The following is a 25,505-nucleotide window of genomic DNA, read 5'->3' on the forward strand; positions in this document are numbered from 1 at the left end:
CTAGCAAATGTAACAAGTAAAAACCTTCAGCTAAGTTTTACTCAAGAGTAGACTCATGGAAATTAATGGACCTAAGTTAGTCAAATGTGTCTCTAAGTAGGACTAGAATTGGAGACAACAAAATAATTGTAATACTACTACTACTAATAATATTACATGCTCTTCACCTCCATGTCCCATCTTAATAACGATAATGATGATGATGATTTTTAAAATAATTATCATGGCTGCTTTTATTTATTTTACATCTGTATACTGCCCTGTACCCGAAGATCCTGGGGTGGTTCAGAGGACTGGTTTTGCCTCCACCTGACAAATGAAACCTTAAAACTATTTAAAATTACTCACCAATTGTTTGAATGATAGCATTCTGGACAATTCTCTCATCATTTTCCTTGGCACTTGCATTGAAGCTTGCACTGCTCACTGAGCTACGCCTGTCACTTAATTCGAAATCGACGCTGAAACGCAGATGCTTCAGTAAGGTGTTAAACACTTCTAAGACAGTTGGGCCTGTGGAGAGACGAAAAACAACGGCTTCAACCTTTGGGAATGAAAGGGTGGGTCACTGGGACCCAAATTTTGCAGAAGTATGTCTTTGGCTTTGAATCACTGGCAGTGAGTGTGATGTTGCACTCATCTGGTTGGCCACTGTGAGCAACAAATGCTAGACTAGGTGGGCGTGTGGCCTGATCCAGCGATCCAGCTCTTCTCATGTTCTTAAATGTTGGATTCTCTGTTTCAAGTGGACATTGTCAAGAACGGAGGCATCTTATTTCAGCTTTCTTAAACACAAAAAAGTGAAAAAATTCTCCACAGGTGTAGTCTTCAGCTAAATGCGCTGAGAGTCATGGACCATTAATGGAGAACCCATTCTCCACTTTTTATTTGCTTTCTACCGCCAAAGGTATAACTGGGGAATGAGCTCATTGGCTGCGACCTTTGAAGGTCATAAAACTGCCACCCAGAGGACTGCTAGAACTGTCCCTCCCCAAACCCCACAGCCTACAGCAAGCAACTACTGGGGAGTCAAAGGACTCAGAAGTGAGTGACCCCTTAGCCTGAACCCACCAAGCACACTGGGACCAGGCCGAGCTATGGGCATCTATGGCTGCCTCAAGAGGGGATCTCAATAAAGTCCCAGGGCAGGCAGAAGGCCTTGTTGTTATTGTGACACCATGTGTGGACCTGTATTGCCTGGACAAAGGGCATGGGGGTCTGCAACAAGGGCTAAGGCCTTAACAAAGCCAAAGTTGCCATCTTCTTGTCAATAACAGTGGTAAACGGGGGTCAGGTTTGGGCCTATTCCCTATGGGGCATCTGCAACTTGGAGTTGACTCAAGAGACCTGGAGTCTCCTTGCTTGTTCCGCCGGCAGCAAGTCGCTCAGTGCAGACCCAGACCATCAAGTCCAAGCTGTCATGTGCACCACCCAATATGGCGCAACATTGGCTATAGCAGCAGAGGCCCAGAGGGAAGCAGCTGAATAAACCCAAGGGCATTGAGATGGTTGCATTTTGTTGTAATTGTACTGCTGGTGGTCGCTGCCTTGAATTCCTCTTTTCAGAGGGATTGGTCCAGTGCCGGATTTATATATAAGCTAAAAAAGCTATAGCTTAGGGCCCCACTCTCTTGGGGCCCCCCAAAAATGTAAAGGAAAAAAAACACTGGATGTACTTTTCCAAAATATAAGATAAAAAAGAAATAAAATAAAACCTACATACAGCAACAGTGGCAAATGGCTTCAGATATCTATTAAGCCTATAAATTACCATATAGCATATATTCAATACAAAAAACAGCAACCATTTGTTGTTGACAAAGAACAGCTGGACATATAAAGGGCCCCATTACCTTCAGTAGCTTAGGGCCTCATCAAACCTAAATCTGGCCCTGGACAGGTCACAGGTTTAACTTAATAACTTGTAAGTTAAAATATGGCTCTGTTATAGGTACAGTGGTACCTCGGGTTAAGTACTTAATTCGTTCCAGAGGTCCGTTCTTAACCTGAAACTGTTCTTAACCTGAAGCACCACTTTAGCTAATGGGGCCTCCCGCTGCCACCGTGCCGCCAGAGCACGATTTCTGATCTCATCCTGAAGCAAAGTTCTTAACCTGAGGTAATATTTCTGGGTTAGCAGAGTCTGTAACATGAAGCGTATGTAACCTGAAGCGTATGTAACTTGAGGTACCACTATATTATTATATTATTATATTATATTATATTATATTATATTATATTATATTATATTATATTATATTATATTATATGTATAGCTATCAGAGCAGGGTCCTCCTGTGATGGAGAAAATGATAATTTCATAAAACTGTACCATTCTGATGATTCCGTTTTCTTTTGAGCCTAAGCTCTAGGTAAACTGAAGAGGGCTGTGTCTGCCTTTTACAGTACAGAACTAGCTGCTTTTAGGCTGTGTGTGTAGCAAATGTCCATTCCAGAACACTGGAAAGAATAACCTGTTAGAATCTATGGTGGCCATTGTATGCACGAACAGAGAATCAGCTAGGCATGGCAATTGTGATTAATCTTGAATTGTTTTGTAGACAGATGAAAGAGGATATTGGGAGACATTTAATGAATAGGAAAATTAGTCTGAGTCTTAATAAAGAAAGACATGGGAAAATGATTATATGTAACCACAGGATATTATGATGAGGGCTGATTTGAAGAGCCAAATGGTTTCGATTGGTTCAGGCTGACGGCATTGGGTTGCAATTGATAAGATTGCTGTGACCCTTTGATTAGTGAATAGAAATCACGTGTGCAATCTGGAAGCGTTTCAGAAACATTGTTTTGGATGTGTTTGCTTGCAGCCCCCTCCTTCCATTTTTAAAATATATTTTTATTTAAAATTTCTTAGTTTACAAAAATACATGCATTGTCTCTTTTTCCCCAAGTTGCGTTTCTACAGATCAGTTTCATTTGTTATGAGACATTTGTGCTACATACAGTGTGAGGTTAGGAAGGAGAGAGGGAGAGGGGGGAACGGTGAGTGGGGTGGGATGGCAATACTTCTATTCCTCTACTTAGTGTATGTGTGGGGTTTTGTGCCAGCGCCACTTGTGAGAGTTCTCTTACTATTTGTCTTTGGTTGGCTGTAGTGAAAATTTGGTTTTTGTGTGTGTATGTGCCTTCTCCTTACTTTTGACGCTGTCCCTATGTGCATTTATATTTCAATAAAGCCACTTCCGGGACCTGGCACGGAGGTGGGGCTGCGGGCATCACGCCCACCCCACGTGCGCGGGGGGCTGGTTTGCAGCCCCTGTGAGAGCAGGGGAATCCCGGCCGTGTCGCCCACCCAGCCAGCTAATCAGGTGGCTGGGGGCGTGGCCTGCCCTATTTAGGGCCGGCGCAGCCGGGGCTCGCCCTCTTTTGCTGGCCAGCCCTCACATTTGCTGTGGTTTGTATACTTTGCTTTAGATTAGTGTGCTTGGTTTACTTACGCTGCTCTTTCAGGTTTGGTCTCTTGGTCGCTGTTTCTCCCCGATCTCCTCGCTCCCCGGCTACCCATGCGCTGAACGCGATGCGCCATAAGGAACCCCCACCCCATTCAACCGTTTCATCCACTTTAAAGGACCGTAGGCTGCTCACTTCGTCGCCCTTTCATCACAGAGCCTGATCAGCCCCATGCTCCGCTTCGTGTTGCCCACCCCCCAACTTTTAAAAGGCCTAACTTTTCGTTTGGAGCCTATATCCTCTCCTTTTGGGTTTCTGGAAGGGAGAGCTACATTCTAGGAACCCCATTTAAATTTCTACAACACCTGTATAATCAATGTGTGTGTGTGTTTTTATGTTAATGAACTAAACAGACTGAAAGATTCTGAGTCATTGGTGGGGGGGAAAGAGTGTGTGAGAACAGCGTATAGCTTCTTTTTTAATTGCTATTTGTTAATATTGCTTTATAGATTAGTAATGATGATGATGATGATGATGATGATGATATGAGGCATCAAAATGCAATAAATCAAATTAAGTCAAAACCAAAGTTCAGCGCAGTACTCCCACCCCAATGATTTGCTTTTTGCCGCCAACTATCTCCTGGCCTTATAACCAGACACGCTTATCACCCAACCCTCCCATTGCCACCTCCAGAATTCCTGGAGTTAAACCAAATCAGCCTTAAGAGCTCTGGAAATGTTGACCAAATCATCATTCTGCTGCAACTTTAAATTAGGGGGTGTTCCAAACATACTCCTCCCCTCCAGCCGTGGCTATTTACGCCTTTCTGAAAACCACCACGACGAGCTCACCATCATTTTGGGGATTTGCAATTTATACTATTGTTCGCTGTTCCCCAAAGCGCTGATGAGCTAGTACACACACATCGTACCAGACTACTGTTCATTGTTAGCCGGTCAGGGCTCCCAACTGGGAGCAATTTGTGCATGCTCCCAAATGAAAATACACAGATGAGGCAATTGGCTCGATTGCACCATAATTAGTGTGACTTTGAAATGAGTCACTGGTTTGTTTGTTTTTTATTTTTTTCCCCTCCACACATCTGACGATACTTTCACAACCTGTTGTTTGATCTGCAACTGCAAATATAAAAATGTTCTTTTGGGGACTTAAGAAACGATGGCATCCTTTTAAATATTAAAAAAATAATAAAACAAACACTCCATAACGTAAATCAAGAATTAAAGGGGGTTTTGTCGTTAACAGTGGATGGGCAGAGAAAAAATATGAATAGTATCAAAACAATTGTAATAAAATAAAGTAATTCAAGTCTAGACTGAAAATCATGGGGCTGTTTTTACTTACAGTGGTGCCTCGCAGTACGAAATTAATTCGTTCCACAAGTTTTTTCTTCTTGCAAGTTTTTCGTCTTGCGAAGCACGGTTTCCCATAGGAATGCATTGAAAATCAATCAATGCGTTCCTATGGAAAATGCCTTCAGACCAGGTCCGGGGACAGTCTGTCCCCCGACCTCTTCTGAAGGCTGGGGGGGGGGACAAGGGCTTTTCTTCCCACCCCCAGCATTTTAAAAAACCCCGGGACAGCGGAGGACTTCTCCGCTGTCCGGGGCGATCTTAAAATGCTGGCGGGGGGCAGCGAAGCCTTCGCTGCCGCCCGCCAGCATTTTAAAAAACCCTGGGACTTCTTCTGAAGGCCGGCGGGGGGCGAAAGTCTTTGCTCCCCCCCCGCCTGCCTTCAAAAGCCGTCCGGGATAGCGGAGAAACACGCTGCGTTTCTCCACTCTCCTGGGAAGGCAGGCAGGGGGGAGCAAAGACTTTCGCCCCCCGCCGGCCTTCAGAAGAGGTCCAGGACCTCTTCCGAAGGCCGGTGGGGGGCAAAAGTCTTTGCTCCCCCCAGCTGCCTTCAAAAGCCGTCTGGGATAGCGGGAAGCGCTTCCCTGCTATCCCGGACTGCTTTTAAAATGCTGGCGGTGGGGAGCAAAGCCTTTCGGCCCCCGCCGGCCTTCCTGGACCTCTTCTGAAGGCCGGAGGGGGGGGGAAGGCTTTGCTCCCCACCGCCAGCATTTAAAAGAGGTCCCCGGAGATTTCCCTATGGGCTTTCTTCTTGTGAAGCAAGCCCATAGGGAAATTCGTCTTGCGAAGCAACTCGCAAACAGAAAACCCTTTTGTCTTGCGGGTTTTCCGTCTTGCGAGGCATTCGTCTTACAGGGCACCACTGTATTAGATTATTAAATCATTTGCAACCATTTGCATCTGTTTCAAAAAGCCCTGGACTTCTTTGGGAGTAGAGGCAGGACAGAAATCTAAGACACATATAAAACCAGACATTTCAGTGAGGAAGGAAGGCAATATTTCTTTCCCGATCCAGTTCATCACATTGCAGGGAAGAAATACGGAATTGTTCTTTTTATTAGTCTGGTATCCTAACCCACCTCCAATGTCCTTGCAGGTCCATTTGGCGATGGAACGTACAAATAAAACCTATGTACATAAAAGTCAGTAGACACAGACCAAAATCGGGTAGCTGATTTCTCCAGTATAGGGGAGAGAGTATCTCTATTTCAAGGATGGCCAACTCCTCAGAGAGGGGGGCATGTTCAGGGAAATGTTGCTGAGATCCTGCAACAATGGAGGGCAGGCCGAAGGGGCGGGGACTGATTCTATTTTACCACCACTGAGGAAAGGGAATACCTGAAGGAGCATCTCCACCCCCATCGTTCTGCCCGGACACTGAGTTCTAGCTCTGAGGGCCTTCTGGTGATTCCCTAACTGCGAGAAGCCACGTTACAGGGAACCAAGCAGAGGGCCTTCTCGGTAGTGGCGCCAGCCCTGTGGAACACCCTCCCACCAGATGTCAAAGAGAACAACACCTACCAGACTTTTAGAAGACATCTGAAGGCAGCCCCGTTTAGGGAAGTTTTTAATGTTTAACAGACCACTGTATTTTTATATTTTGTTGGAAGCAGCCCAGAGTGGCTGGGGAAACCCAGCCAGATGGGTGGGGTATAAATAATAAATAATTGTTGTTGTTGTTAACCAGTGATCGACTGCAATCTATCAAAACCTCCCGGAGATCTACCAATAGATCGCGATAGGCCTGCTGGACATCCCCGCTCTGCTTCATCACAATCACAACACACATCCTATTTCCACATGAATATGAACGGTGCCCTTGAGCAGGTGCAGACTTGCTCCTCTCAACATGATGGAGAACTAGTGTCCAGTCCCGCCCAGATATGCTCATAGCACGGCACTTACCTATGGAGCCTTTTGCAGCAATGGCCACTGCTTGCAAAAGGGCCTGGATGATACCCGCTCGGACTCGGGGGAAATCTCTCCTGCGAGAATCCAGGTGCGCCAGAATTTCTTGTATAACATGATGAGAGTACTGCGCCTAGAAATCAAAAAATACTAGTCATTTTCAATTGTAAATTAAAATCTGCTTCCTGTGATCTTTAATTCCAACTGCTCTTTCTCTCTTTCTCATGCAAACTGCCTGAGGGAACACTTAACTGGTGTTGACAACATTTTTACCTGCTGTACACAAAGATCTCTATTCCCTTGCCCCACTCCTAGATAGAGATAGATAGATAGATGATAGATAGATAGATGATAGATAGATGATAGATAGATGATAGATAGATGATAGATAGATAGATGATAGATGATAGATAGATAGATGATAGATGATAGATAGATAGATGATAGATAGATGATAGATAGATAGATGATAGATAGATAGATGATAGATGATAGATAGATAGATAGATGATAGATAGATGATAGATAGATAGATGATAGATGATAGATAGATAGATGATAGATGATAGATGATAGATAGATAGATAGATGATAGATAGATAGATAGATAGATAGATGATAGATAGATAGATAGATAGATAGATAGATAGATAGATAGATAGATAGATATAGATAGATGATAGAGAGAGAGAGAGATGATAGATAGATAGATGATAGATAGATAGATAGATAGATAGATGATAGATAGATAGATAGATAGATAGATAGATAGATAGATAGATATAGATAGATGATAGAGAGAGAGAGAGATGATAGATAGATAGATAGATAGATAGATAGATAGATAGATAGATAGATAGATAGATAGATGATAGATAGATAGATAGATAGATGATAGATAGATAGATAGATAGACAGACAGACAGATAGATAGATAGTTTGGGCCCCCACATATTAATTAAATATAAAGGGTGCAGCAAGCAGGTGAAAATGTGCAACCAGCGTCAGATTTAGGGTGGTGCAGGCTGTTCCCCCACAAAAGGTGTTGATCTGAAGAGGTGCAAAATTCAGAAGATCCATAACTGAGGAGGTCCACTTGAGGGCACCAAATTTTATCCTCACACAAGGAACCAGATTGCACAGATTACCAAAGTCTGCCATTGGTGCAACATAATTATATCATGGGCTTCAGCAAAACTGGGTTCAAGAGGAGTTGATACCCAGAGCAAGATCTTGGGGGAGGACCATAGCTCAGTGGTGGAGAATCTGCTTTGCATGCAGAAGGTCCCAGGTTCAATTCTTGGCATCTTCAGGTAGGGCTAAGAAAAAACCCTGCAGAGCCAGTGTAGACAATATTGATCTAATGGTCCAATGGTTTCACTCAGTATAAGAAAGTCCCTGATATTCCTCAAAATGTGATGTTAACCCACCAAAGGGGATGGGATCATGTGGAAAGATGCAGTTAATAAAGAATTATGCACTCTGGCCTAATAATAATAATAATAATAATAATAATAATAATAATAATAATACCATGCCCATTTGTCTGGGTTTCCCCAGCCATACTGGGCACCTCCTAACAGAATATTAAAAACACGATAAGACATCAAACATTAAAAACTTCCCTAAACAGGGCTGCCTTCAGATGTCTTCTAAAATTCAGATACATGGGAAGATGTTCCACAGGGCAGGCGCCACTACCGAGAAGGCCCTCTGCCTGGTTCCCGGCAACCTCACTTCTCGCAGTGAGGGAACCGCCAGAAGGCCCTCGGAGCTGGACGTTTAGGGCGTCAAATATTGAAACAAAACCCATTTATTTGTGCCATGAAACTGAACGGTATCCATCGTGTCTAGTGCCCTTGTCAAATAACTATATCATCACCCCACTTCCTGGGGGTAGGGGACAGAAAAAGACTTTACCACACACCTTTGTGCTGAGGTGCATGAAGGAGCAGAAGCTTCAGCCACAATAGATCTCACTGTTACAGCAGTGGTGCACCACCATAGGTGTGGGGTGTGTGTGTGTCCCTGGGGCCTGCAGCAGCCAGTTTCACCAACCCATAGGTAGGCCTTTGAGTATGAATCCTTCAGGAACAGGTTTATGTGCTTGCAGCATTCCACCCCAGTTAGGAGATACAGTGGTACCTCGGGTTAAGAACTTAATTCGTTCTGGAGGTCTGTTCTTAACCTGAAACTGTTCTTAACCTGAGGTACCACTTTAGCTAATGGGGCCTCCCGCTGCCTCCACGCCGCCAGTGCATGATTTCTGTTCTCATCCTGAAGCAAAGTTCTTAACCCGAGGTACTATTTCTGGGTTAGTGGAGTCCTGTAACCTGAAGCGTCTGTAACCTGAGGTACCACTGTAATCCGTTTACATTTTGAAGCCACCGCAGGCTCCATACACTTAGAATCATGGGACTGTAGAGCTGGAAAGGACCCTGGGTGCAATCTAGGCCAATCCAATGCAGCAATCTGGCCCACAGCCATCCCTGGGTGGGCGCAGAGCTCCAACCTTCTGGTTAACAGTCAGATGCACTGACTCACTGCGACAGAGAGAGTTCTCAAGGACTGGTTGTATGTTGAGATTCCTGCATTGCAGGGGGCTGGACTAAACGGCCTCGGCACAGTATACCAGAAGGAGCGTCTCCGTCCCCATTGTTCTGCCACTGAGGTCCAGCCCCAAGGGCCTTCTGGCGGTTCCCTCACTGTGAGAAGCCAAGTTCCAAGGAACCAGGCAGAGGGCCTTCTTGGTAGTGGCACCCACCCTGTGGAACACCCTCCCACCAGATGTCAAAGAGAACAACTACCACCAGACTTTTAGAAGACATCTGAGGGCAGCCCTGTTTAGGGAGGCTTTTAATGTTTGATGTATTACAGTATTTTAATATTTCTTGGAAGCCGCCCAGAGTGGCTGGGGAAGCCCAGCCAGATGGGCAGGGTATAAATAATAAATTATTATTATTATTATTATTATTATTATTATTATTATTATTATTAAATGTGTGACATTTTAATGTATTTTTAATCTTTGTTGGAAGCCGCCCAGAGTGGCTGGGGAAACCCAGCCAGATGGGCGGTGTACAAATAATAAATTATTATTATTATTATAGACGACCCTTTGGGGCCCTTTCCAATTCAACAGTTCTATTATTCTATTATTCCAGTTGCTCTTGCATTGTACAGCTATGCAAAAATTTTACTTAAAACGACTGGGGATTCGGGTTGGAGAAGAAAGTCAAGTGTTTAAAAGAGATTTCAACACAGATGTCAAGTATCTGTTCAAAAGACAATTTGCTTCTTAGGAAGATGAACACAGCTGCCTTTCTTGGGAGCCAAATGTTTCAGATCGGGGTGGGGGGGGACGTAACAACTATCTCTGGAGCACCAATTTAATGTGTAAGTGTCTGACATTTTCTCAGAAGGAGAAGGGATTTGGTAGCGTTTTGGGGCCTTCTGTTATTTAAACAATGAGTGATTGCCATCAAAGAACATCTGCCTCCCTGGGTTTTGCTTCAAATGACAGAGTTAGAGAAGTAAACCTTACCTGTATTGAGTACATGATGATTTTGAAAATGGCGACAGCAAATTCATTGGGATCCCACAGTCTGTGGTGGTCTAAATGTCTAAGAAGATAAAGTATAATATAATAAATTAAATTAAACCAAACTACCCCTAATCCCAGGGACGCAGGTGGCGCTGTGGGTTAAAGCCTCAGCGCCTAGGACTTGCCGATCGAAAGGTCGGCGGTTCGAATCCCTGCAGCGGGGTGCGCTCCCGCTGCTCGGTCCCAGCGCCTGCCAACCTAGCAGTTCGAAAGCACCTCCGGGTGCAAGTAGATAAATAGGGACCGCTTACCAGCGGGAAGGTAAACGGCGTTTCCGTGTGCGGCTCTGGCTCGCCAGAGCAGCGATGTCACGCTGGCCACGTGACCTGGAAGTGTCTCCGGACAGCGCTGGCCCCTGGCCTCTTAAGTGAGATGGGCGCACAACCCCAGAGTCTGTCAAGACTGGCCCTTACGGGCAGGGGTACCTTTACCTTTACCTTACCCCTAATCCCAACGTTGTTTTGCATTGTGCTCAGAGCAAATGGGACCTAAACATTATCAAGTTATTCCTAAATGTGAGCAATTATATGACAGCAGTGAACGCATCTTATGACCCAGTCCTACAAACCACTGTGCTGCGACTGTGGATCAATGCATATGCCAATTTCAGACAATTTCTCGTTTTTCTAATCTTCAATTCACTTCTCTACATTTTTGCATCGGTTTGCTTAATTTTTTTAAGGCCTCATAAAAAAATCGAGAGCATGGCCGTGCACACTTCTCCTAATACGCAGGAGAATTTGTTTGCAATTCTGCCTAACGTACCCATTTTCGAAATAATTTCGTTAATACGTTGCACTTTTTGGCAAGTCGTTCTCTGTCATTATGTATTTTTATAGTCGCATAATTTGGTTGGAGAACGGCATTGCAGAATTTGGAGAAGAGCACCTTCAGAAAGGTTGATGTGGTTGGGTTCACATATTATTTTCAAGAAACGCAATTTGAATAGACACACATTGAAATGCAAAGTATCGTATTTTTCGCTCTATAGGACGCACCCGACCATAGGACACACCTTGTTTTAGAGGGGGAGAACAAGAGAGAAAAAAATCTCCCCCTTCCATTTCTCCTGCCACTTCGCTGTAGGGTGCTGCGGAGAGAAGGGGAGATTTTTTTTCCTTCTTGTTCCCCCCATCTAAAACAAGGTGCGTTCAGTCGCCTTCAGTGAAGGCAACTCAAAGCCTCCAGAGTGCAGCAGGAGTGGAGGGTCAGGTTCAAGTTGCTGGTCTTGACCTTTAAAGCCCTTTGTGGCTTAGGGCCCTCATATTTACGGGACCGCCTCTCCTGGTCTGCCCCTCAGAGGAACTTAAGGTCCATGAATAACCATAGTTTAGAGGTCCCAGGCCCTAAGGAAGTCAGACTATCCTCCACCAGGGCCAGGACCTTCTCAGTGATGGCTCCGGCCTGGTGGAATGCTCTGTCCCATGAGACCAGTGCCCTTCATGATTTAACTTCCTTTAGCTGGGCCTGTAAGAAAGAACTATTCCGCCTGGCCTTTAATTTGAATTCAGCCTGATCTTTTATTTCCCTTCTCTTCCTTCCCCCTCCCCTTTTATGTAGATCACCCGCTCTGAGACCCCACAGCTAATTCTCCCCTGGCCTCCTCGCTGGCCCAAGTAGGACCAATTCAGCCAGCTAGCCCTGGGGATCATCTAATGCTTCTTTCCCTTAAATTGATTTCTGAATTTTGAATTTTATTGTTATTCATGTTTTTATGCTGTATTTTATGCTGTTTTTCTAATTAAGTGTTTTAAAGTGTTTTAAATTTTAAACTTCAGGTGGCTACCTTGGAAGCCTGGAGAGTGAGAGGGGTTGGTGTGCACTGACCTCTCTCACTCTCCAGGCTTCAGTGAAGGTAACCCGAAGCCTCAGGAGCGTGGTGGGAGTTCCCGCTGCACTCCGGGGGCTTCGGGTTCCTTTCAACCTGCTCTTTGGGGCTGGCGGGGGGGAAGCGCTGCTTTCCCCCACTGCCAGCCCGAAAGAGCAGGTCGGGGAGCAGCAGGAAGGCTGAGCGCAGCCTTCCCACTGCCCCCCGAGCTTGTGGGGCTGGCAGTGGGGGGAGGCGCTGCTTTCCCCCACCACCAGCCTCAAAGATCCCTGAAGCCTTTGAGGCGCAGAGCGAGTTCCTGCTGCGCTCCGCAGGCTTCGGGTTCCTTTTGCTGAAGCCAGGGGAGTCTTGCTCTCCTGGCTTCAGCAAAAGGAACCTGAAGCCTGCGGAGCACAGCGGGAACTCACACTGCGCTCTGAAGGCTTCAGGCGGCTATCCATGAAGCCTGGAGAGCGAGAGGGGTCGGTACGCACCGACCCCTCTCACTCTCCAGGCTTCAGTGAAAGCAACGCAATACCTCCGGAGCGTGGAGGGAGCGCTCCCTCTGCGCTTCAGAGGCTTCGCATTGCTATCGCTGAAGCCAAGGAGCCTGCATTCGCTCCACAGGACGAACACACATTTCCCCTTAATTTTTGGAGGGGTAAAAGTGCGTCCTGTAGAGTGAAAAATACGGTAGTTGGAATTTCTCCCGCATCCCAAACTGGGGCAGCTACTCACATGACTGGGTGTAAGCTTCTGGCTCTGATTCAAGAGGACAACTGAACTTCTTTATTGTGATTTTTCTTTGGGGGGGTGGTCCACCCTCAGTGTCCCCCAAGAGAACAGCTGTGACCCATAGGTTTCTGCACATCAGCTTCTTTTTGTACAGTCCCAAATGTGACACTGCAGATGCATTTCTTTTTCTTTCTTTTACACACACACACAAACAGATCTACTCACGCGAAAACCGGCCTGACAGCATGGTTCATGTTGCCATATGTTGCTCGGCCGAGCAGTTCCCTGAAACAATTCTCAGACAGTGCCGAGGGGTTTTCCTCTTTTTCCCCTCCTGAGGCTGACGAAGAGGGGCAGATCCGACTGAAACAAAACCATATGCCCTGTAAGTTATTTTAAATTCACGCGTATGCATGCATGGTTGTGTCCAACCAAGTCATCTTTCCAAGTCATCAACCAAGAATGGACACACACACAAACACATACACAACCTGAGAGGTACATGTCATACACAGCTTCCAACACTGTTGTGCAGGATGGACCAGCATGGCCTAGCAGAAGGAGTCCCTGCCAACTTTACAATTCTGTGATTCCATGATATGCTTGTGACGTTAACATATGAGAGTGCTGGAGGTGAAATAGTTAAACAGGTTACCCAATCAGAACCCAGGGGGGTGGAGTCAGAGGGACTATAAAACCAGCTCTGGGAGGGGTGAAGGGGGAGTTTGCTGGGTGGTTGGTTGGAGTGGGAGTGAATTGGGATAGAGTTTGTGGGAGGTTGAATTAGTGTAGCGAAATAAGCTGAGTCAGGAACAGTTAGAGGCTAGGAAGAGAAGTAAATATCTGAGAGGTGGTTTAGTGAGTGAGAGCAGGTAGCGGAAGTTAGAGGTCTGGATAGGCACCCCATGATTGCAATTGACCGATACCGTCTATGAAACCACACACGTGTTAAACTGCAATAAATAAACAGAAATTTATGTTCCAATTTAACCCTGACTGGACTCAGTATTGTACCAGGTAGGGCCTGGGTGGTGGCAGCAAGAAATAAAGTGGTGGCACAGGGATCAATAGACGGTGAAACGTCCAGGGACCCTGTGTGATCGCCACAATGCTTAATTATGATTAATGCAATTCATCAAACCAGGGCATCCACTGTTGTGAGTGGCTGTTTTTTTAAGAAGACACACAGTGTCACATTGCTGCCAAAAGAAAGAAAGAAAACAACAACCCTAAAGTTTTCTTCCTCCTGAAGTGGAGAAAATGTTTCCATCCCTCCACTGTGGGGCTGCAGATACTATTTTCTCCTACACACGGCCATCTGCCTCCACCATCTGCTTATTCCTCCCACTCTTCAAGATGCTTCTCTCTGCAATGCCTCCATATGCAAAGAGTCATAATATCCAAAAGGAAAATGAGACGAGAAACTTATTGCTTGCACTGTATGAGGCCAACAGTTCAACAATCCATAAACACTGTTTTCAAGCTCTTTATTATACGTGCATCCAGAGGGTCGATGGTGTGAAATTAGCCTTTTCGGGTGGAGTATTTGCAATGGCCAAAGATTTCAAAGCGGCTGAGTTAAAATTTAACTCACGTATTTCTGTTTTTATGACCAATTTTGAAAGCCTTAGTTGATCCACTGCCTGAATTGTAATCAATCAGCTAATTAAATCTCCGCACATTTGCATAGGAATACTTGTGAGGAAAGCATGGCTTCTCTCAGTTTTTAGAGGATGCATGCATGTGCTATAATGGGGTTCCCAATTGCAGGAAGGGTTGTAACTGCATTTGTCGGAATGAACTGACCCAGGTCAACACAGGCACAATTAACCATCACCTGAAAGGGGCTTTTAAACAGGCTGAATTTATCTTTCACGACCCTGTGGGTAAAAGCAACCAAACATCCAATTCAACATTAACCAATACTCTGCCACAAATCATCCCCACCACTAAATCTTCTGTACTAAATACATTTCCTCCCTTGTTTTTCAGTACTGAACTATGACAACCACACTTTGGGCAGCGGGGTTCAAAAAATCGTCTGGCTCCAACTCTAGCGAGACCCACGATTGTCTTTGGAACTGAAAAGCTGAGACTGAGAACCATTTAACTTTAATCATTTTATTTTAGAAGTGTATGAGCAGCAGTTCGTTCATGCTTCTAGGGCAGCTTACATTAGACACACTCGCCAGAATAAAAATGCAAGCCCAGAAAAATATTGACAACGCTTGCAGAGCTAAAAGCAATTAATATCTTAAGAGTACAGGAGAATAATAAGCAGAAGAAAAACAGTTTTACATGGCACAGTAAAGATAAAAATGTGGGTCCCATTTGCATGCCTGGAACCATCACTAAAGAAGTCATTTCACAGTTTGCCACCTGCTATATCTTAGATCAGGGTTTCCCAAACTTGAGTCTCCAGATGTTTTTCGACTACAGTTCCCATCATCTCTGACCAGTGCCAGATTTATGTATAAGCTAAACAAGCTATAGCTTAGGGCCCCACTCTCTTGGGGGCCCCCAAAAAAAATTAAAGGGAAAAAAACCTGGATGTGCATTTCCAATATATATGATTAAAATAAAATAAAACCTACATACAGCAATGGTGTTTTGTGTTGTGTAGGCTCCTATGATGTAAGTAATGGGCCCCGCCTGCTAGCCTGCTCCCTAAAATATCACTGGTTTGCTCATTTCTATATATAGGGTGCCTACATTCTGCATGGACTGGTTGCATGGCAACATGCACAAATGGTTTTAGATACCTATTTGGTCCAAATTACCATATAGCATATCAACACAAAAAACAGCAACCATTTGACAGCTGGACATATAAAGGGCCCCATAAGCTTCAGTAGCTTAGGGCCTCATCAAACCTAAATCCGGCCCTGCCACCATGATATTTGGTGGTATATACATTTTTATTTTTCAAATAAATTAAATAGGATTTAACGAGCATGCACGTCCACACCTGTCAACATCTTCAATCTTGTGCATATTGAACAGCAGGGAGGGCACTATCTTGTCCATGTTCTGAGGCTCCCATATGGTTGCCTGCAGCTCGTCATTAACAGTCTTGCGAACCACACCCTGGATGCCCCTGATTCCGGCAATTCGGATCCTAGAGGAAGACAGCAAAGCAAGGCTGAAGAGAACAATAATATGATCCGCTCATTCATTCACTTATTCATTTAATTCATTACTAGGGTTGCCATACTTCCAAAAAGTAAAAATTCCTGGCACCCAAAAAATTATTCAGCCCTTCTTTTTTTGAGGAAGACCCCAAAATTGTGGAGCTAATTTGGGGAAACCCCAAAATAGTGATTTTAAGCTTTTTGAGCTCTTACCACTCCCTGTCAAAATTCAACCCCGACACCTGGAAACCAGGACATGTCAGGAATTTTCCTGACATATGGCATGCCTATTTATGACCCTTCCTTCCCTTCCTTCCAAAGGAGCCCAAGGGCAGCAAACAAGTACCGGTAATAAAACAATAGAAACACCGTTTCTAAAATTCCAATACAGAAATATAACTTAGAAGGTTTCTTGGAAGAGAAAGGTCCTCAGTAAGCACAAAAAGTCAGCAGAGAATGCCTGTCTTGCACTCAGGTGCTGGGAAGTCAAAAGAGTAGGTGCCACCACATTGAAGGCCTGGTTCCTACAATTTGCAGAATGGACCTCCTGATAATATGTATACACCAGCCTGCCTTCAACTCAAATTTAAGGACTATCTTGGGAAATACTGTAAAATTAATGAATGCTAGAATGATGTTGGTTTAGAAATTAAGTGGTTTTCAGCTGTAATGACTAAGTAAAAAGAAAAGAAAGGTTGAAAATTAAATGAAAACTAAGGGTGAGGATTTGCTGAATTAATAATCAGAACTGGAATACAAAAAGGGGAGGTATGAGGAAGTCTGGGAAGTAAGTTATAAGAAAATAAGGGGATGAAATCTTAACTTGTTTTTTTAATTGTTTTTAGGTTTGTATTTTCTTTATATTTGTTATTTTTTGTGTTTGTGTTTCGTTTTTATTACTTTTTTTTGTATAACCTTTGAAATTTTAATAAATATCTTTAAAAAACAAACAAACTCAGCCCTCCAGATGTTTTGGGACTACAACTCCCATCATCTGTAGCTAACAGGACCAGTGGTCAGGGATGATGGGGATTGTAGTCCAAAACATCTGGAGGGCCAAGGTTGGCTATGCCTGAACTAGATGACCCTTGGGTTTCCTTCCAACTTGATAATTCTGTGATTCGATGTAATCCTCTGCACAAATGCATACAGCTTGCAGCACAATGTGGCCAAGAGAGTACAGTAACACATTGTGCGCATTTATTGCATAACATGTTAGCTGATGCCAAGATGACGCTGTTTTAGGAACCAGCTGAAGACATGTCTTTTAGTACAGGCTGTTTAAGACTCCATTCCTTGACAGTTATACAGTGAACTAGCTAATTACATTGTTATTGGAATTGGTTTTTTAAAATATTTGTATTCTATCCCCTGCTACCTGCCCTGGAGTGGGGACAATACTGAGATGACGGGCAGGATATGAGGCCAAAAATAAAATATACGAACAAACAAACAAGGCTTCACTGCCAGTGCACTGATAAAGCTGTACCACTGATGGGATCATACAAACAGTTCTATGAAACCTATAATTATAGTGTGCAACTTCAGCAATGACTAGGGCTGCAGGTATACCCCAGTTAAACCAGCATTTCTCAACCTGTGGGTCCCCAGTTGTTGTTGAACTACAACTCCCATCACCCTTAGCTAGCAAGGCCAGAGCTCAGGGATGATGGGAGTTGTAGTCCAACAACACCTGGGGACCCACAGGTTCAGAACCGCTGAGTTAAACAATACACATCCAGATTGCTTTCTTGCCTGGGTTTAGATGCACATTATCAATTCACAGGGAAGGCAAAGATGACCTGGAGGAGCAAGAAGGCCATGGCAAATTACACAGAATTGATTTTAGGAATTCCATTTGTTAAACTGGAATTTAGAAGAGGAACAACAAAAGGCTAAAGCAGGCATACCCAACCTTCGGCCCTCCGAACTACAATTCTCATCATCCCTGACCACTGGTCCTGTTAGCTAGGGATCATGGGAGTTGTAGGCCAAAACATCTGGAGGGCCGCAAGTTGGGGATGCCTGGGATAAAGGAACAGGGTGCTAGATATCTGCTCATATCTCCAAGGAAGGCTTGGGTATCAAAAGTAGCACTAAAAGGTAAAGGGACCCCTGACCATTAGGTCTAGTCGTGGCTGACTCTGGGGCTGTGACGCTCATCCCGCTTTATTGGCCGAGGGAGCTCGCGTACAACTTCCGGTTCATGTGGCCAGCATGACTAAGCCGCTTCTGGCGAACCAGAGCAGCACACGGAAACACCGTTTACCTTCCCTCCGGAGCGGTATCTATTTAACTACTTGCACTTTGACGTGCTTTCGAACTGCTAGGTTGGCAGGAGCAGGGACTGAGCAACGGGAGCTCACCCTGTCGCGGGGATTCGAACTGCCGACCTTCTGATCGGCAAGTCCTAGGCTCTGTGGTTTAACCCACAGCGCCACCCACGTCCCTCAAAACTAAAGTAAGGTGCTTACTAAAGTAAGGTGCTATTAGGGACAGGGATGGAGAACCCTCTGGGTGCTGATGGACAACTCCTATCCACGCCAGGCAGCGTGGCCCAATGGTCACAACAGGGAGTCCCAACAACCTCTGCAGGGGCAACAGTCCCATGCCCAATGCTGAGAAACTTTGCAAAATACCATCTGATCTAGAAGGGTCTTGTGTGCAAAAAAATCGTATTTCCCCCTGAAGAAATATGAGAACTTGTTCGTAAGTGACAAGCCCGTTCTTTGGAGATTCAGAGTCAAGAGATTCCAGAAAGGGAGATAATCTACCACATACTGACAGGTGAGAAAGTTCAGTGTAATTGGACCTCGCATGTGGGGTGGGGTGGAATTATCATCCAGTGAAGACCTTTTATGTCAGTTTAAATTGTAATTTAAAAGGCAAGGGAACATATGGTACTTGCTGGGCTCAGTTGCCTGCTTGAAATTCTCCAAGAGCAACTTTCTTGTCAGTTGCAATCCCGCTCGGTGAAGAAAAAGAGGATTTATAATGACTTTGTTCAAGCCTTATTTCATACATACTGCGTGACCCAAACGAGAGCTATCATTCTGAGTTAGCAACGAAAGCTACACATTGACAAGTTTATGGCCGACTGCAAATAATTATAAGGATTTGCTCTTCCACAGCTTCATTCAAGTCCACGAGCATACTCCCAACACTTTTTAAAAGTGTTTTATTAGTGGCTTTTCAGTCTACTGGATTCATTACATTAGGATTCATTTTTACTTTATCTGCAACCTGAATATAAACTTCTGCAAGTTTCCTCACACTAGTACAGGAGGAACGCAGGAAGTGACCTTATACCAGGTCCTGTTCTTTATTTCTTTTTAAAATTGGTTTTTATTGAAGTTTTTTTCCATAATACAAAACAAGCGAATAAACAAGGGAAAGTACATACAATGTCTCCCCTTTCAATTCATAAGTCTTTTTTTCACAGTTTGTTTACATTCAGTATGAGACAATGTTGTCATAGCCATTGGGGGAAGTTCTATGGGAGTATAAGGTTTGCTGAGGAAGCAAAAAGAAATCAAAAGTCCATGTCAAGCAGAAAGCGTTCAGGACCATGGACAACTCCACTTGGCCCTGCTGAGGAAGCTACCTGAGGTGTTTCCTCAGCAAGGAGTTTGAGCCCAATGAAGCCTTATATAGGCTGAGAAGTGTGTTAGACTCTGCCTCTCTGGAAGATCTGCCAGGACAGTTATAGAAACCTCACCTCTCATTTTTAGGGTAGCATTTGGCTTATGTGGTATGAACATTATGAGGTACGAACATATTCCATTGCCTCTCTGGAGCCTTCGTTGGCTCCTGATACATTTCTGGGCCCAATCCAAATTACAGTGGTACCTTGGTTTAAGAACAGCTTAGTTAATGAACAATTTGGATTAAGAACACTGCAAACCGAAGTAGGAGTTTTGGTTTGTGAACTTTGCCTTGGAAGCAGAACATGTTCCGCTTCCTGTCGAGTGTATTCCATTTGTAAATTGGGTCCCCCACTGCTATGGGAAAGCATGCTTTGGTTTGAGAACGGACTTCTGGAATGGATTAACTTCGCAAACCAAGGTACCACTGTATTGGTTTTGAACTAAAAAGTCCTGTACAGATTGGGGCCCCAACAGCTAAAGGACTCTCTCTTACCATAAATACATACCTGACCCCTACAATCAAAATTTGCAACAAGGAAAATGGCCACCAGCATCCAGCTGTGGAATGCTAGCCTCAAAAAGGTGCCCACATTAGTATGAGGCCTTTATTCTCCCAGGCTTTAAAATGCTGTTTTAACACCGTTTTAATGTAATTTACGCATTCTACTGGTATTAATGATTTGAGTCTCTGCTGGCATTTTCTGACCGATGGTGGGTTTTGATTCTCTGCATTGTGGTTTTGATGGGTGCTGGCGGTTATTAGGGGCAGTGTTATTAGGGGCAGATGGTTAAGATTAAGAGATGAGGTTAAAGGTAAAGGTAAAGGTACCCCTGACCATTAGGTCTAGTCGTGGCCGACTCTGGGGTTGCGGCGCTCATCTCACTTTATTGACCGAGGAAGCCGGCGTACAGCTTCCGAGTCATGTGGCCAGCATGGCTAAGCTGCTTCTGGCGAACCAGAGCAGTGCACGGAAATGCCGTTTAGATTCCCGCCGGAGCGGTACCTATTTAGCTTCTTGCACTTTGAGGTGCTTTTGAACTGCTAGGTTGGCAGGAGCTGGGACCGAGCAACGGGAGCTCACCCCATCACGGGGATCCGAACTGCCAACCTTCTGATCAGCAAAAAGAGCACAATTTATTTAGAAAGTTTAAAAAGGTCCACTAGGAAGGTGAGAAGAAAACTGCCGGATGAGATTAGCCCAACAGTGAGAGAGCTACCACCAAAAAGGTTCTCTAGTCAGGGACATTTGAAGTATGGGGTCTGAAGAGAATCGTAAGGTTTGAGTATGCATATGAAGGGAAAGCGATCGTTTAGAAGGGAAAGCGATTGTTTAGGTCATGTTGCTTCCAAGCCATTTTTCAGCGTGACAGAATTTGAGGTAAGGGTGGTAAGATATAAATTTAATAAGAAACAAGCATTGGCATTTAGGCCTGCCTCAGTGCAATTCATGTGAGCTACTGAACTTAGGTACTGTAAACAAGGCCTCAGAAAGATAATTCTTACCTTTCTTTTGTGCCAAAAAGAAAACAAAAAACCACCCATATTTTCACTAGAGGGAGCTAAAGACCAGAGGAACAACTTCATTGTACAGGCACACAAACCATATTTCGGTTTTCTCTTCTAACATTTGTGCACAGCTACTTAATTTTGCCTTAATTTTTTGCAAGATCCATTTCACATATATACATTTAAAATATAAAATAAATAGGATGGTAAATCATCCATTCAAATAAATCCAAAATAGTCCTTCTAGCGGAGCACATTTCCCGCTGCAGCAAAAGCAGTAAATAATATTGTGGCATTTTAAAGACTAGAGTCCCATTCATTTGTTAACACCGTAGCCTCAGGCTAGATAGACTAAAATTAACGAACAGGAAGAATTCCTTTAATATCGATGGTTCTACTCTGTGTAGGACTTAGCTGGCTGCAAGCCTTGATCTCTAAAGGCGCCATAAGACTCTTTGTTGTTTGAGGTTTCACATGATACATTATCTTAAAATTGAGATGCAAAAATTATTTGTGCGCAAGTCATTAGAAGGACGTGAGCAAACTGCAGGGTGAAACATACATAATCCATCTTACTTTATTCATTTGTGAATTTCCTCAGCGGTAAGTCCGTACACTGCTGTTTGAGGTATTTTATAACTGCATGTACCCTTAACAACGTCTGCTTTCCAAAGCTACATTCAGAATTCTAGCTCCGGAGATTAAAAACGCCGACACATGACCCACAGCAGTTTATTTTAGGAAAAGAGATTGCCATAAGATGAATGTTTATGAATAGAAACAGTGTTTTGGATGGAAGGCTGACACTGGAGACAATTTGAATCAGAAACGAATTGAGTGAGGACGCCTAGGCGCCTGCAGCTGACAGGAGGGTGGGGAGCACCTGAAAATCTGTCAGAACTTTCTGGAATAATCTGTGCTGCAGCTCCAGCTATCTCGAACGTGAGATCAGAAACAGGATTGAGGCAGAATGCAATCTGTTTACATGAATTGCTTCCTTCAAGAAACAAACTATTTGTGATAAAAACATATCCTCCAACATTTCTCCCATGAAAATAGGTACATCCTATTCAATAATAATAATAATAATAATAATAATAATAATAATAATAATACCCTGCCCATCTGATTGGGTCGCCCCAGACACTCTGGGCAACTTCCATCATATAAAAACATAACAAAACATTAAACATTAAAAACAGGAGTCAGCAAACTTTTTCAGCAGGGGGCCGGTCCACTGTCCCTCAGACCTTGTGGGGGGGCCAGACTATATTTTGAAAGAAAAAAAAAGAACAAATTCCTATGCTCCACAAATAAACCAGAGGTGCATTTTAAATAAAAAGTCACATTCTCCTCATGTAAAAACACCCTGATTCCCAGACCGTCCGCGGGCCGGATTTAGAAGGCTATTGGACCGGATCTGGCCCCTGGGCCTTAGTTTCCCTAAGGGATTAAAAAGCTTCTCTATACAGGGCTGCCTTCACATGTCTTCTAAAGGTTGTATAGTTACTTATCTCCTTGGGTTGGGGGTCGCATAGCTCTATACCCTCCAACATTTCTCTGATGAAAACAGGGACGTCCCAAGGAAAAGTGGGGTATTCTGGGATCAAATCAGAAACCGGGACAGCTTCTGTAAATCCAGGACTGTCCCTGGAAAATAGGGACACTGGCGAGGGTCTGTAAAAAGGTGTCTCAGCTTGGTGATAAAGACCCATTTAAGGCGGGTGCAATGGTAGCAAAACATAAGTTTGAGATTTTCCCCTCCTCCTATATAATCTTGACAGCCTGGAATATGCACACTGCGGAATTAAATGGTGAGAATGCTGAGGTGGCTACGGAAGAGTGGATAGTGTTATTTCAGACTATGAGGCAACCATTTTGAACAGGGACAGACAGCTACAACTTCACGAAATATATATATACTCTGGTGCCACAAAAAAGTAATAATCATGACATACATTGCACTAGAGAGGCAAAAGTGGGGGGGACCAGGCTATCAGGTGGCCATTTTGGACAGCATCTGCTCTGTCAGGGCAATGCCAACTTTGACTGCAACATGAAAAACATTTAGGGATGAATTGAGGTCATGTGAATCAGACTGACAACAAGGGACATTGCGGGGCAGGCTGGTGACTCATTTCCTGTGGGGAAGGAGCAGAAAAACCTGGGCTCCCCCCTTCTCCTCTGACAAGCCCTCAGTTGATCTCGAGTAGAGGCTTCAAATGAAAGCAGTTCACGGAAATTTTCAAGGCAATTTAGCTTCTGACTCCTCTCCTCTAAGGAGAAGTGAGTACAACAGTCAGCCAGCTGTTTTGACAAGGATACAATCTCAATTAAGAAACATACTCCTGGCAAGTCTAGAGCTTCCATGAAAAATATCTGAGAATTTAAGGGACTGCCTTAAATTCCCTGCCCAGAAACTCTGCTCCTCAGATGGGGCATTGACAAGAGTCATTGTGTACATCAGAGGACAGCTGAATATTACCAGTAAATTGGCCTTTTTGTGTTGCAGTTCTTGCCCTCTTGAATTAGTTACCAGCTGAAATTAGGCAGGAATTTAGCACCCTAATATTTAGGCAGCTTCTTTGAGAAGGTTTTTTTTCCTGGTATGTAGCCCAATCATCTTACGGAGTATTAATTGTACCATCGCAGCAATGAATTTATTGCTTTTCGTTTACTGAGTCAGTAATCTGTTATATCTCATTGCACACCATTTTATTAGCTTTGGGCTGCAAAGCTGTTTACAATCCTGCAAATAGATGCTCATGTGAGTGGGAAGAAGTGAACAAGCCAGGATGCCAGAATTGGCTCAAGGAAGAGGACTTGAAGCAAATACGCAGAGTGCCAAATTTACGTATAAGGTAAACAAGCTATAGGAGGAGGAGGAGGAGTTTGGATTTGATATCCCGCTTTATCACTCCCCTTCAGGAGTCTCAAAGTGGCTAACATCCTCCTTTCCCTTCCTCCCCCACAACAAACACTCTGTGAGGTGAGTGGGGCTGAGAGACTTCAGAGAAGTGTGACTGGCCCAAGGTCACCCAGCAGCTGCATGGGGAGGAGCGGAGACACGAATCCGGTTCCCCAGATTACGAGTCTATCGCTCTTAACCACTACACCACACTGGCCCAATGTAGCTTAGGAGCCACTCTCTTGGGGGCCCGCCCAAAAAATGTAAAGGGAAAAAAAAACCTGGATGTACATTTCCAAAATATAAGATAAAAAACTAATAAAATAAAACCTACATACAGCAATAGTGTTTTGTGTTGTGTAGGCTCCTATGGTGTAAGTAATGGGCCCCGCCTGCTAGCCTGCTCCCTAAAATATCACTGATTTGCTTGTTTCTATATATAGGGTGCCTACATTCTGCATGGACTGGTTGCATGGTAACATGGGCAAATGGCTTTAGATACCCATTATATCCATAAATTACCATATAGCATATATTTAACACACACAAAAACAGCGACAATTTGTTGTTGACAAAGGGCAGCTGGATATATAAAGGGCCCCATTACTTTCAGTAGCTTAGGGCCTCATCAAACCTAAATCTGGCCCTGTATGCATATCTGGTTACTTACTCATTTTGTACTTCTGGATCCTCGTGGTAAGAATGACACATGGCACTGAACTGGGAAACAAAGAAGTCATAGCGCCTGTGGTATGAAGGAGTATCTTCCTCAATGTTTGCAAATTTAACAAACTAGGGAAATCAGAAAGAAGAGAATACAAGATTGATTTACAGTCAGAGGTAATACTTGAAAGAGATAACAGTCTATTGCCTGGCTTAAAGAGTACGTCCCTTGTGGTGTTACACTGAAAGACCAAGATCAACTTGGATGTGCACTTAATCAGAGGCAGCTACCAAACTTGTTTTTCTTAACTTTGCTACAGGCACAGGGCAGCCAGATCTGTGTAAACTTTGTTTTACCAGCCCCCTAAAATCTTGAAGTTCAGACGTGAAAACTTCGCTTTGAAAGTCACTACGTTAAATTCAGCCTTTCCATAAATATCCAGGCAAAGTTCTGCTTTCAGGGAGCAAATTATCTCTGCGCACATTCTTAGAAATATCAAGTTTACTTTATTTCCAGTGAATGTACCTTCTGCTGTAGCCAAGGCACGAGGCCAATTTGAAACCTGATTCACTTGAAAAGTTAGGAATTGAAAATAATTTATGATATCTCAGAATAGCTCTTTCCTCCTTATGACTGTAGAATCTTTTGTGTTGCTATGGAGAAGGCTTGCACAGATTTTAGAACTACAACACATCACCTGAGGAGAATGAAACTCAAAATACATCCATTTTCAACATTTGCTAGAGTTAGGGAGGTACTATGATGTGTTTAATGCACATATTATATCCAACATATTTGAGGGAC

General features: G+C 44.0%; 1 protein-coding gene across 4 annotated transcripts in view; it reads right to left on the bottom strand.

The window, feature by feature from the left end:
* The window catches only part of EFR3A (EFR3 homolog A), an 83,046-nt gene that overhangs the window by 27,667 nt on the left and 29,874 nt on the right, over window positions 1-25,505 (bottom strand). For all 4 annotated transcript variants that reach the window (XM_081918750.1, XM_081918749.1, XM_081918747.1 and 1 more), the window contains exons 6-11: window positions 24,708-24,829; window positions 15,813-15,962; window positions 13,070-13,207; window positions 10,243-10,321; window positions 6,696-6,831; window positions 349-513 (exon numbers count right to left, since the gene is read on the bottom strand). In XM_081918750.1, coding sequence (XP_081774876.1) covers window positions 349-513; window positions 6,696-6,831; window positions 10,243-10,321; window positions 13,070-13,207; window positions 15,813-15,962; window positions 24,708-24,829 — 790 coding nt within the window. The remainder of the gene's footprint in view (window positions 1-348; window positions 514-6,695; window positions 6,832-10,242; window positions 10,322-13,069; window positions 13,208-15,812; window positions 15,963-24,707; window positions 24,830-25,505) is intronic.

The sequence above is a fragment of the Podarcis melisellensis genome (assembly GCF_964234715.1).
Source record: "Podarcis melisellensis genome assembly, chromosome: 7".
NCBI classification, from domain to species: domain Eukaryota; kingdom Metazoa; phylum Chordata; class Lepidosauria; order Squamata; family Lacertidae; genus Podarcis; species Podarcis melisellensis.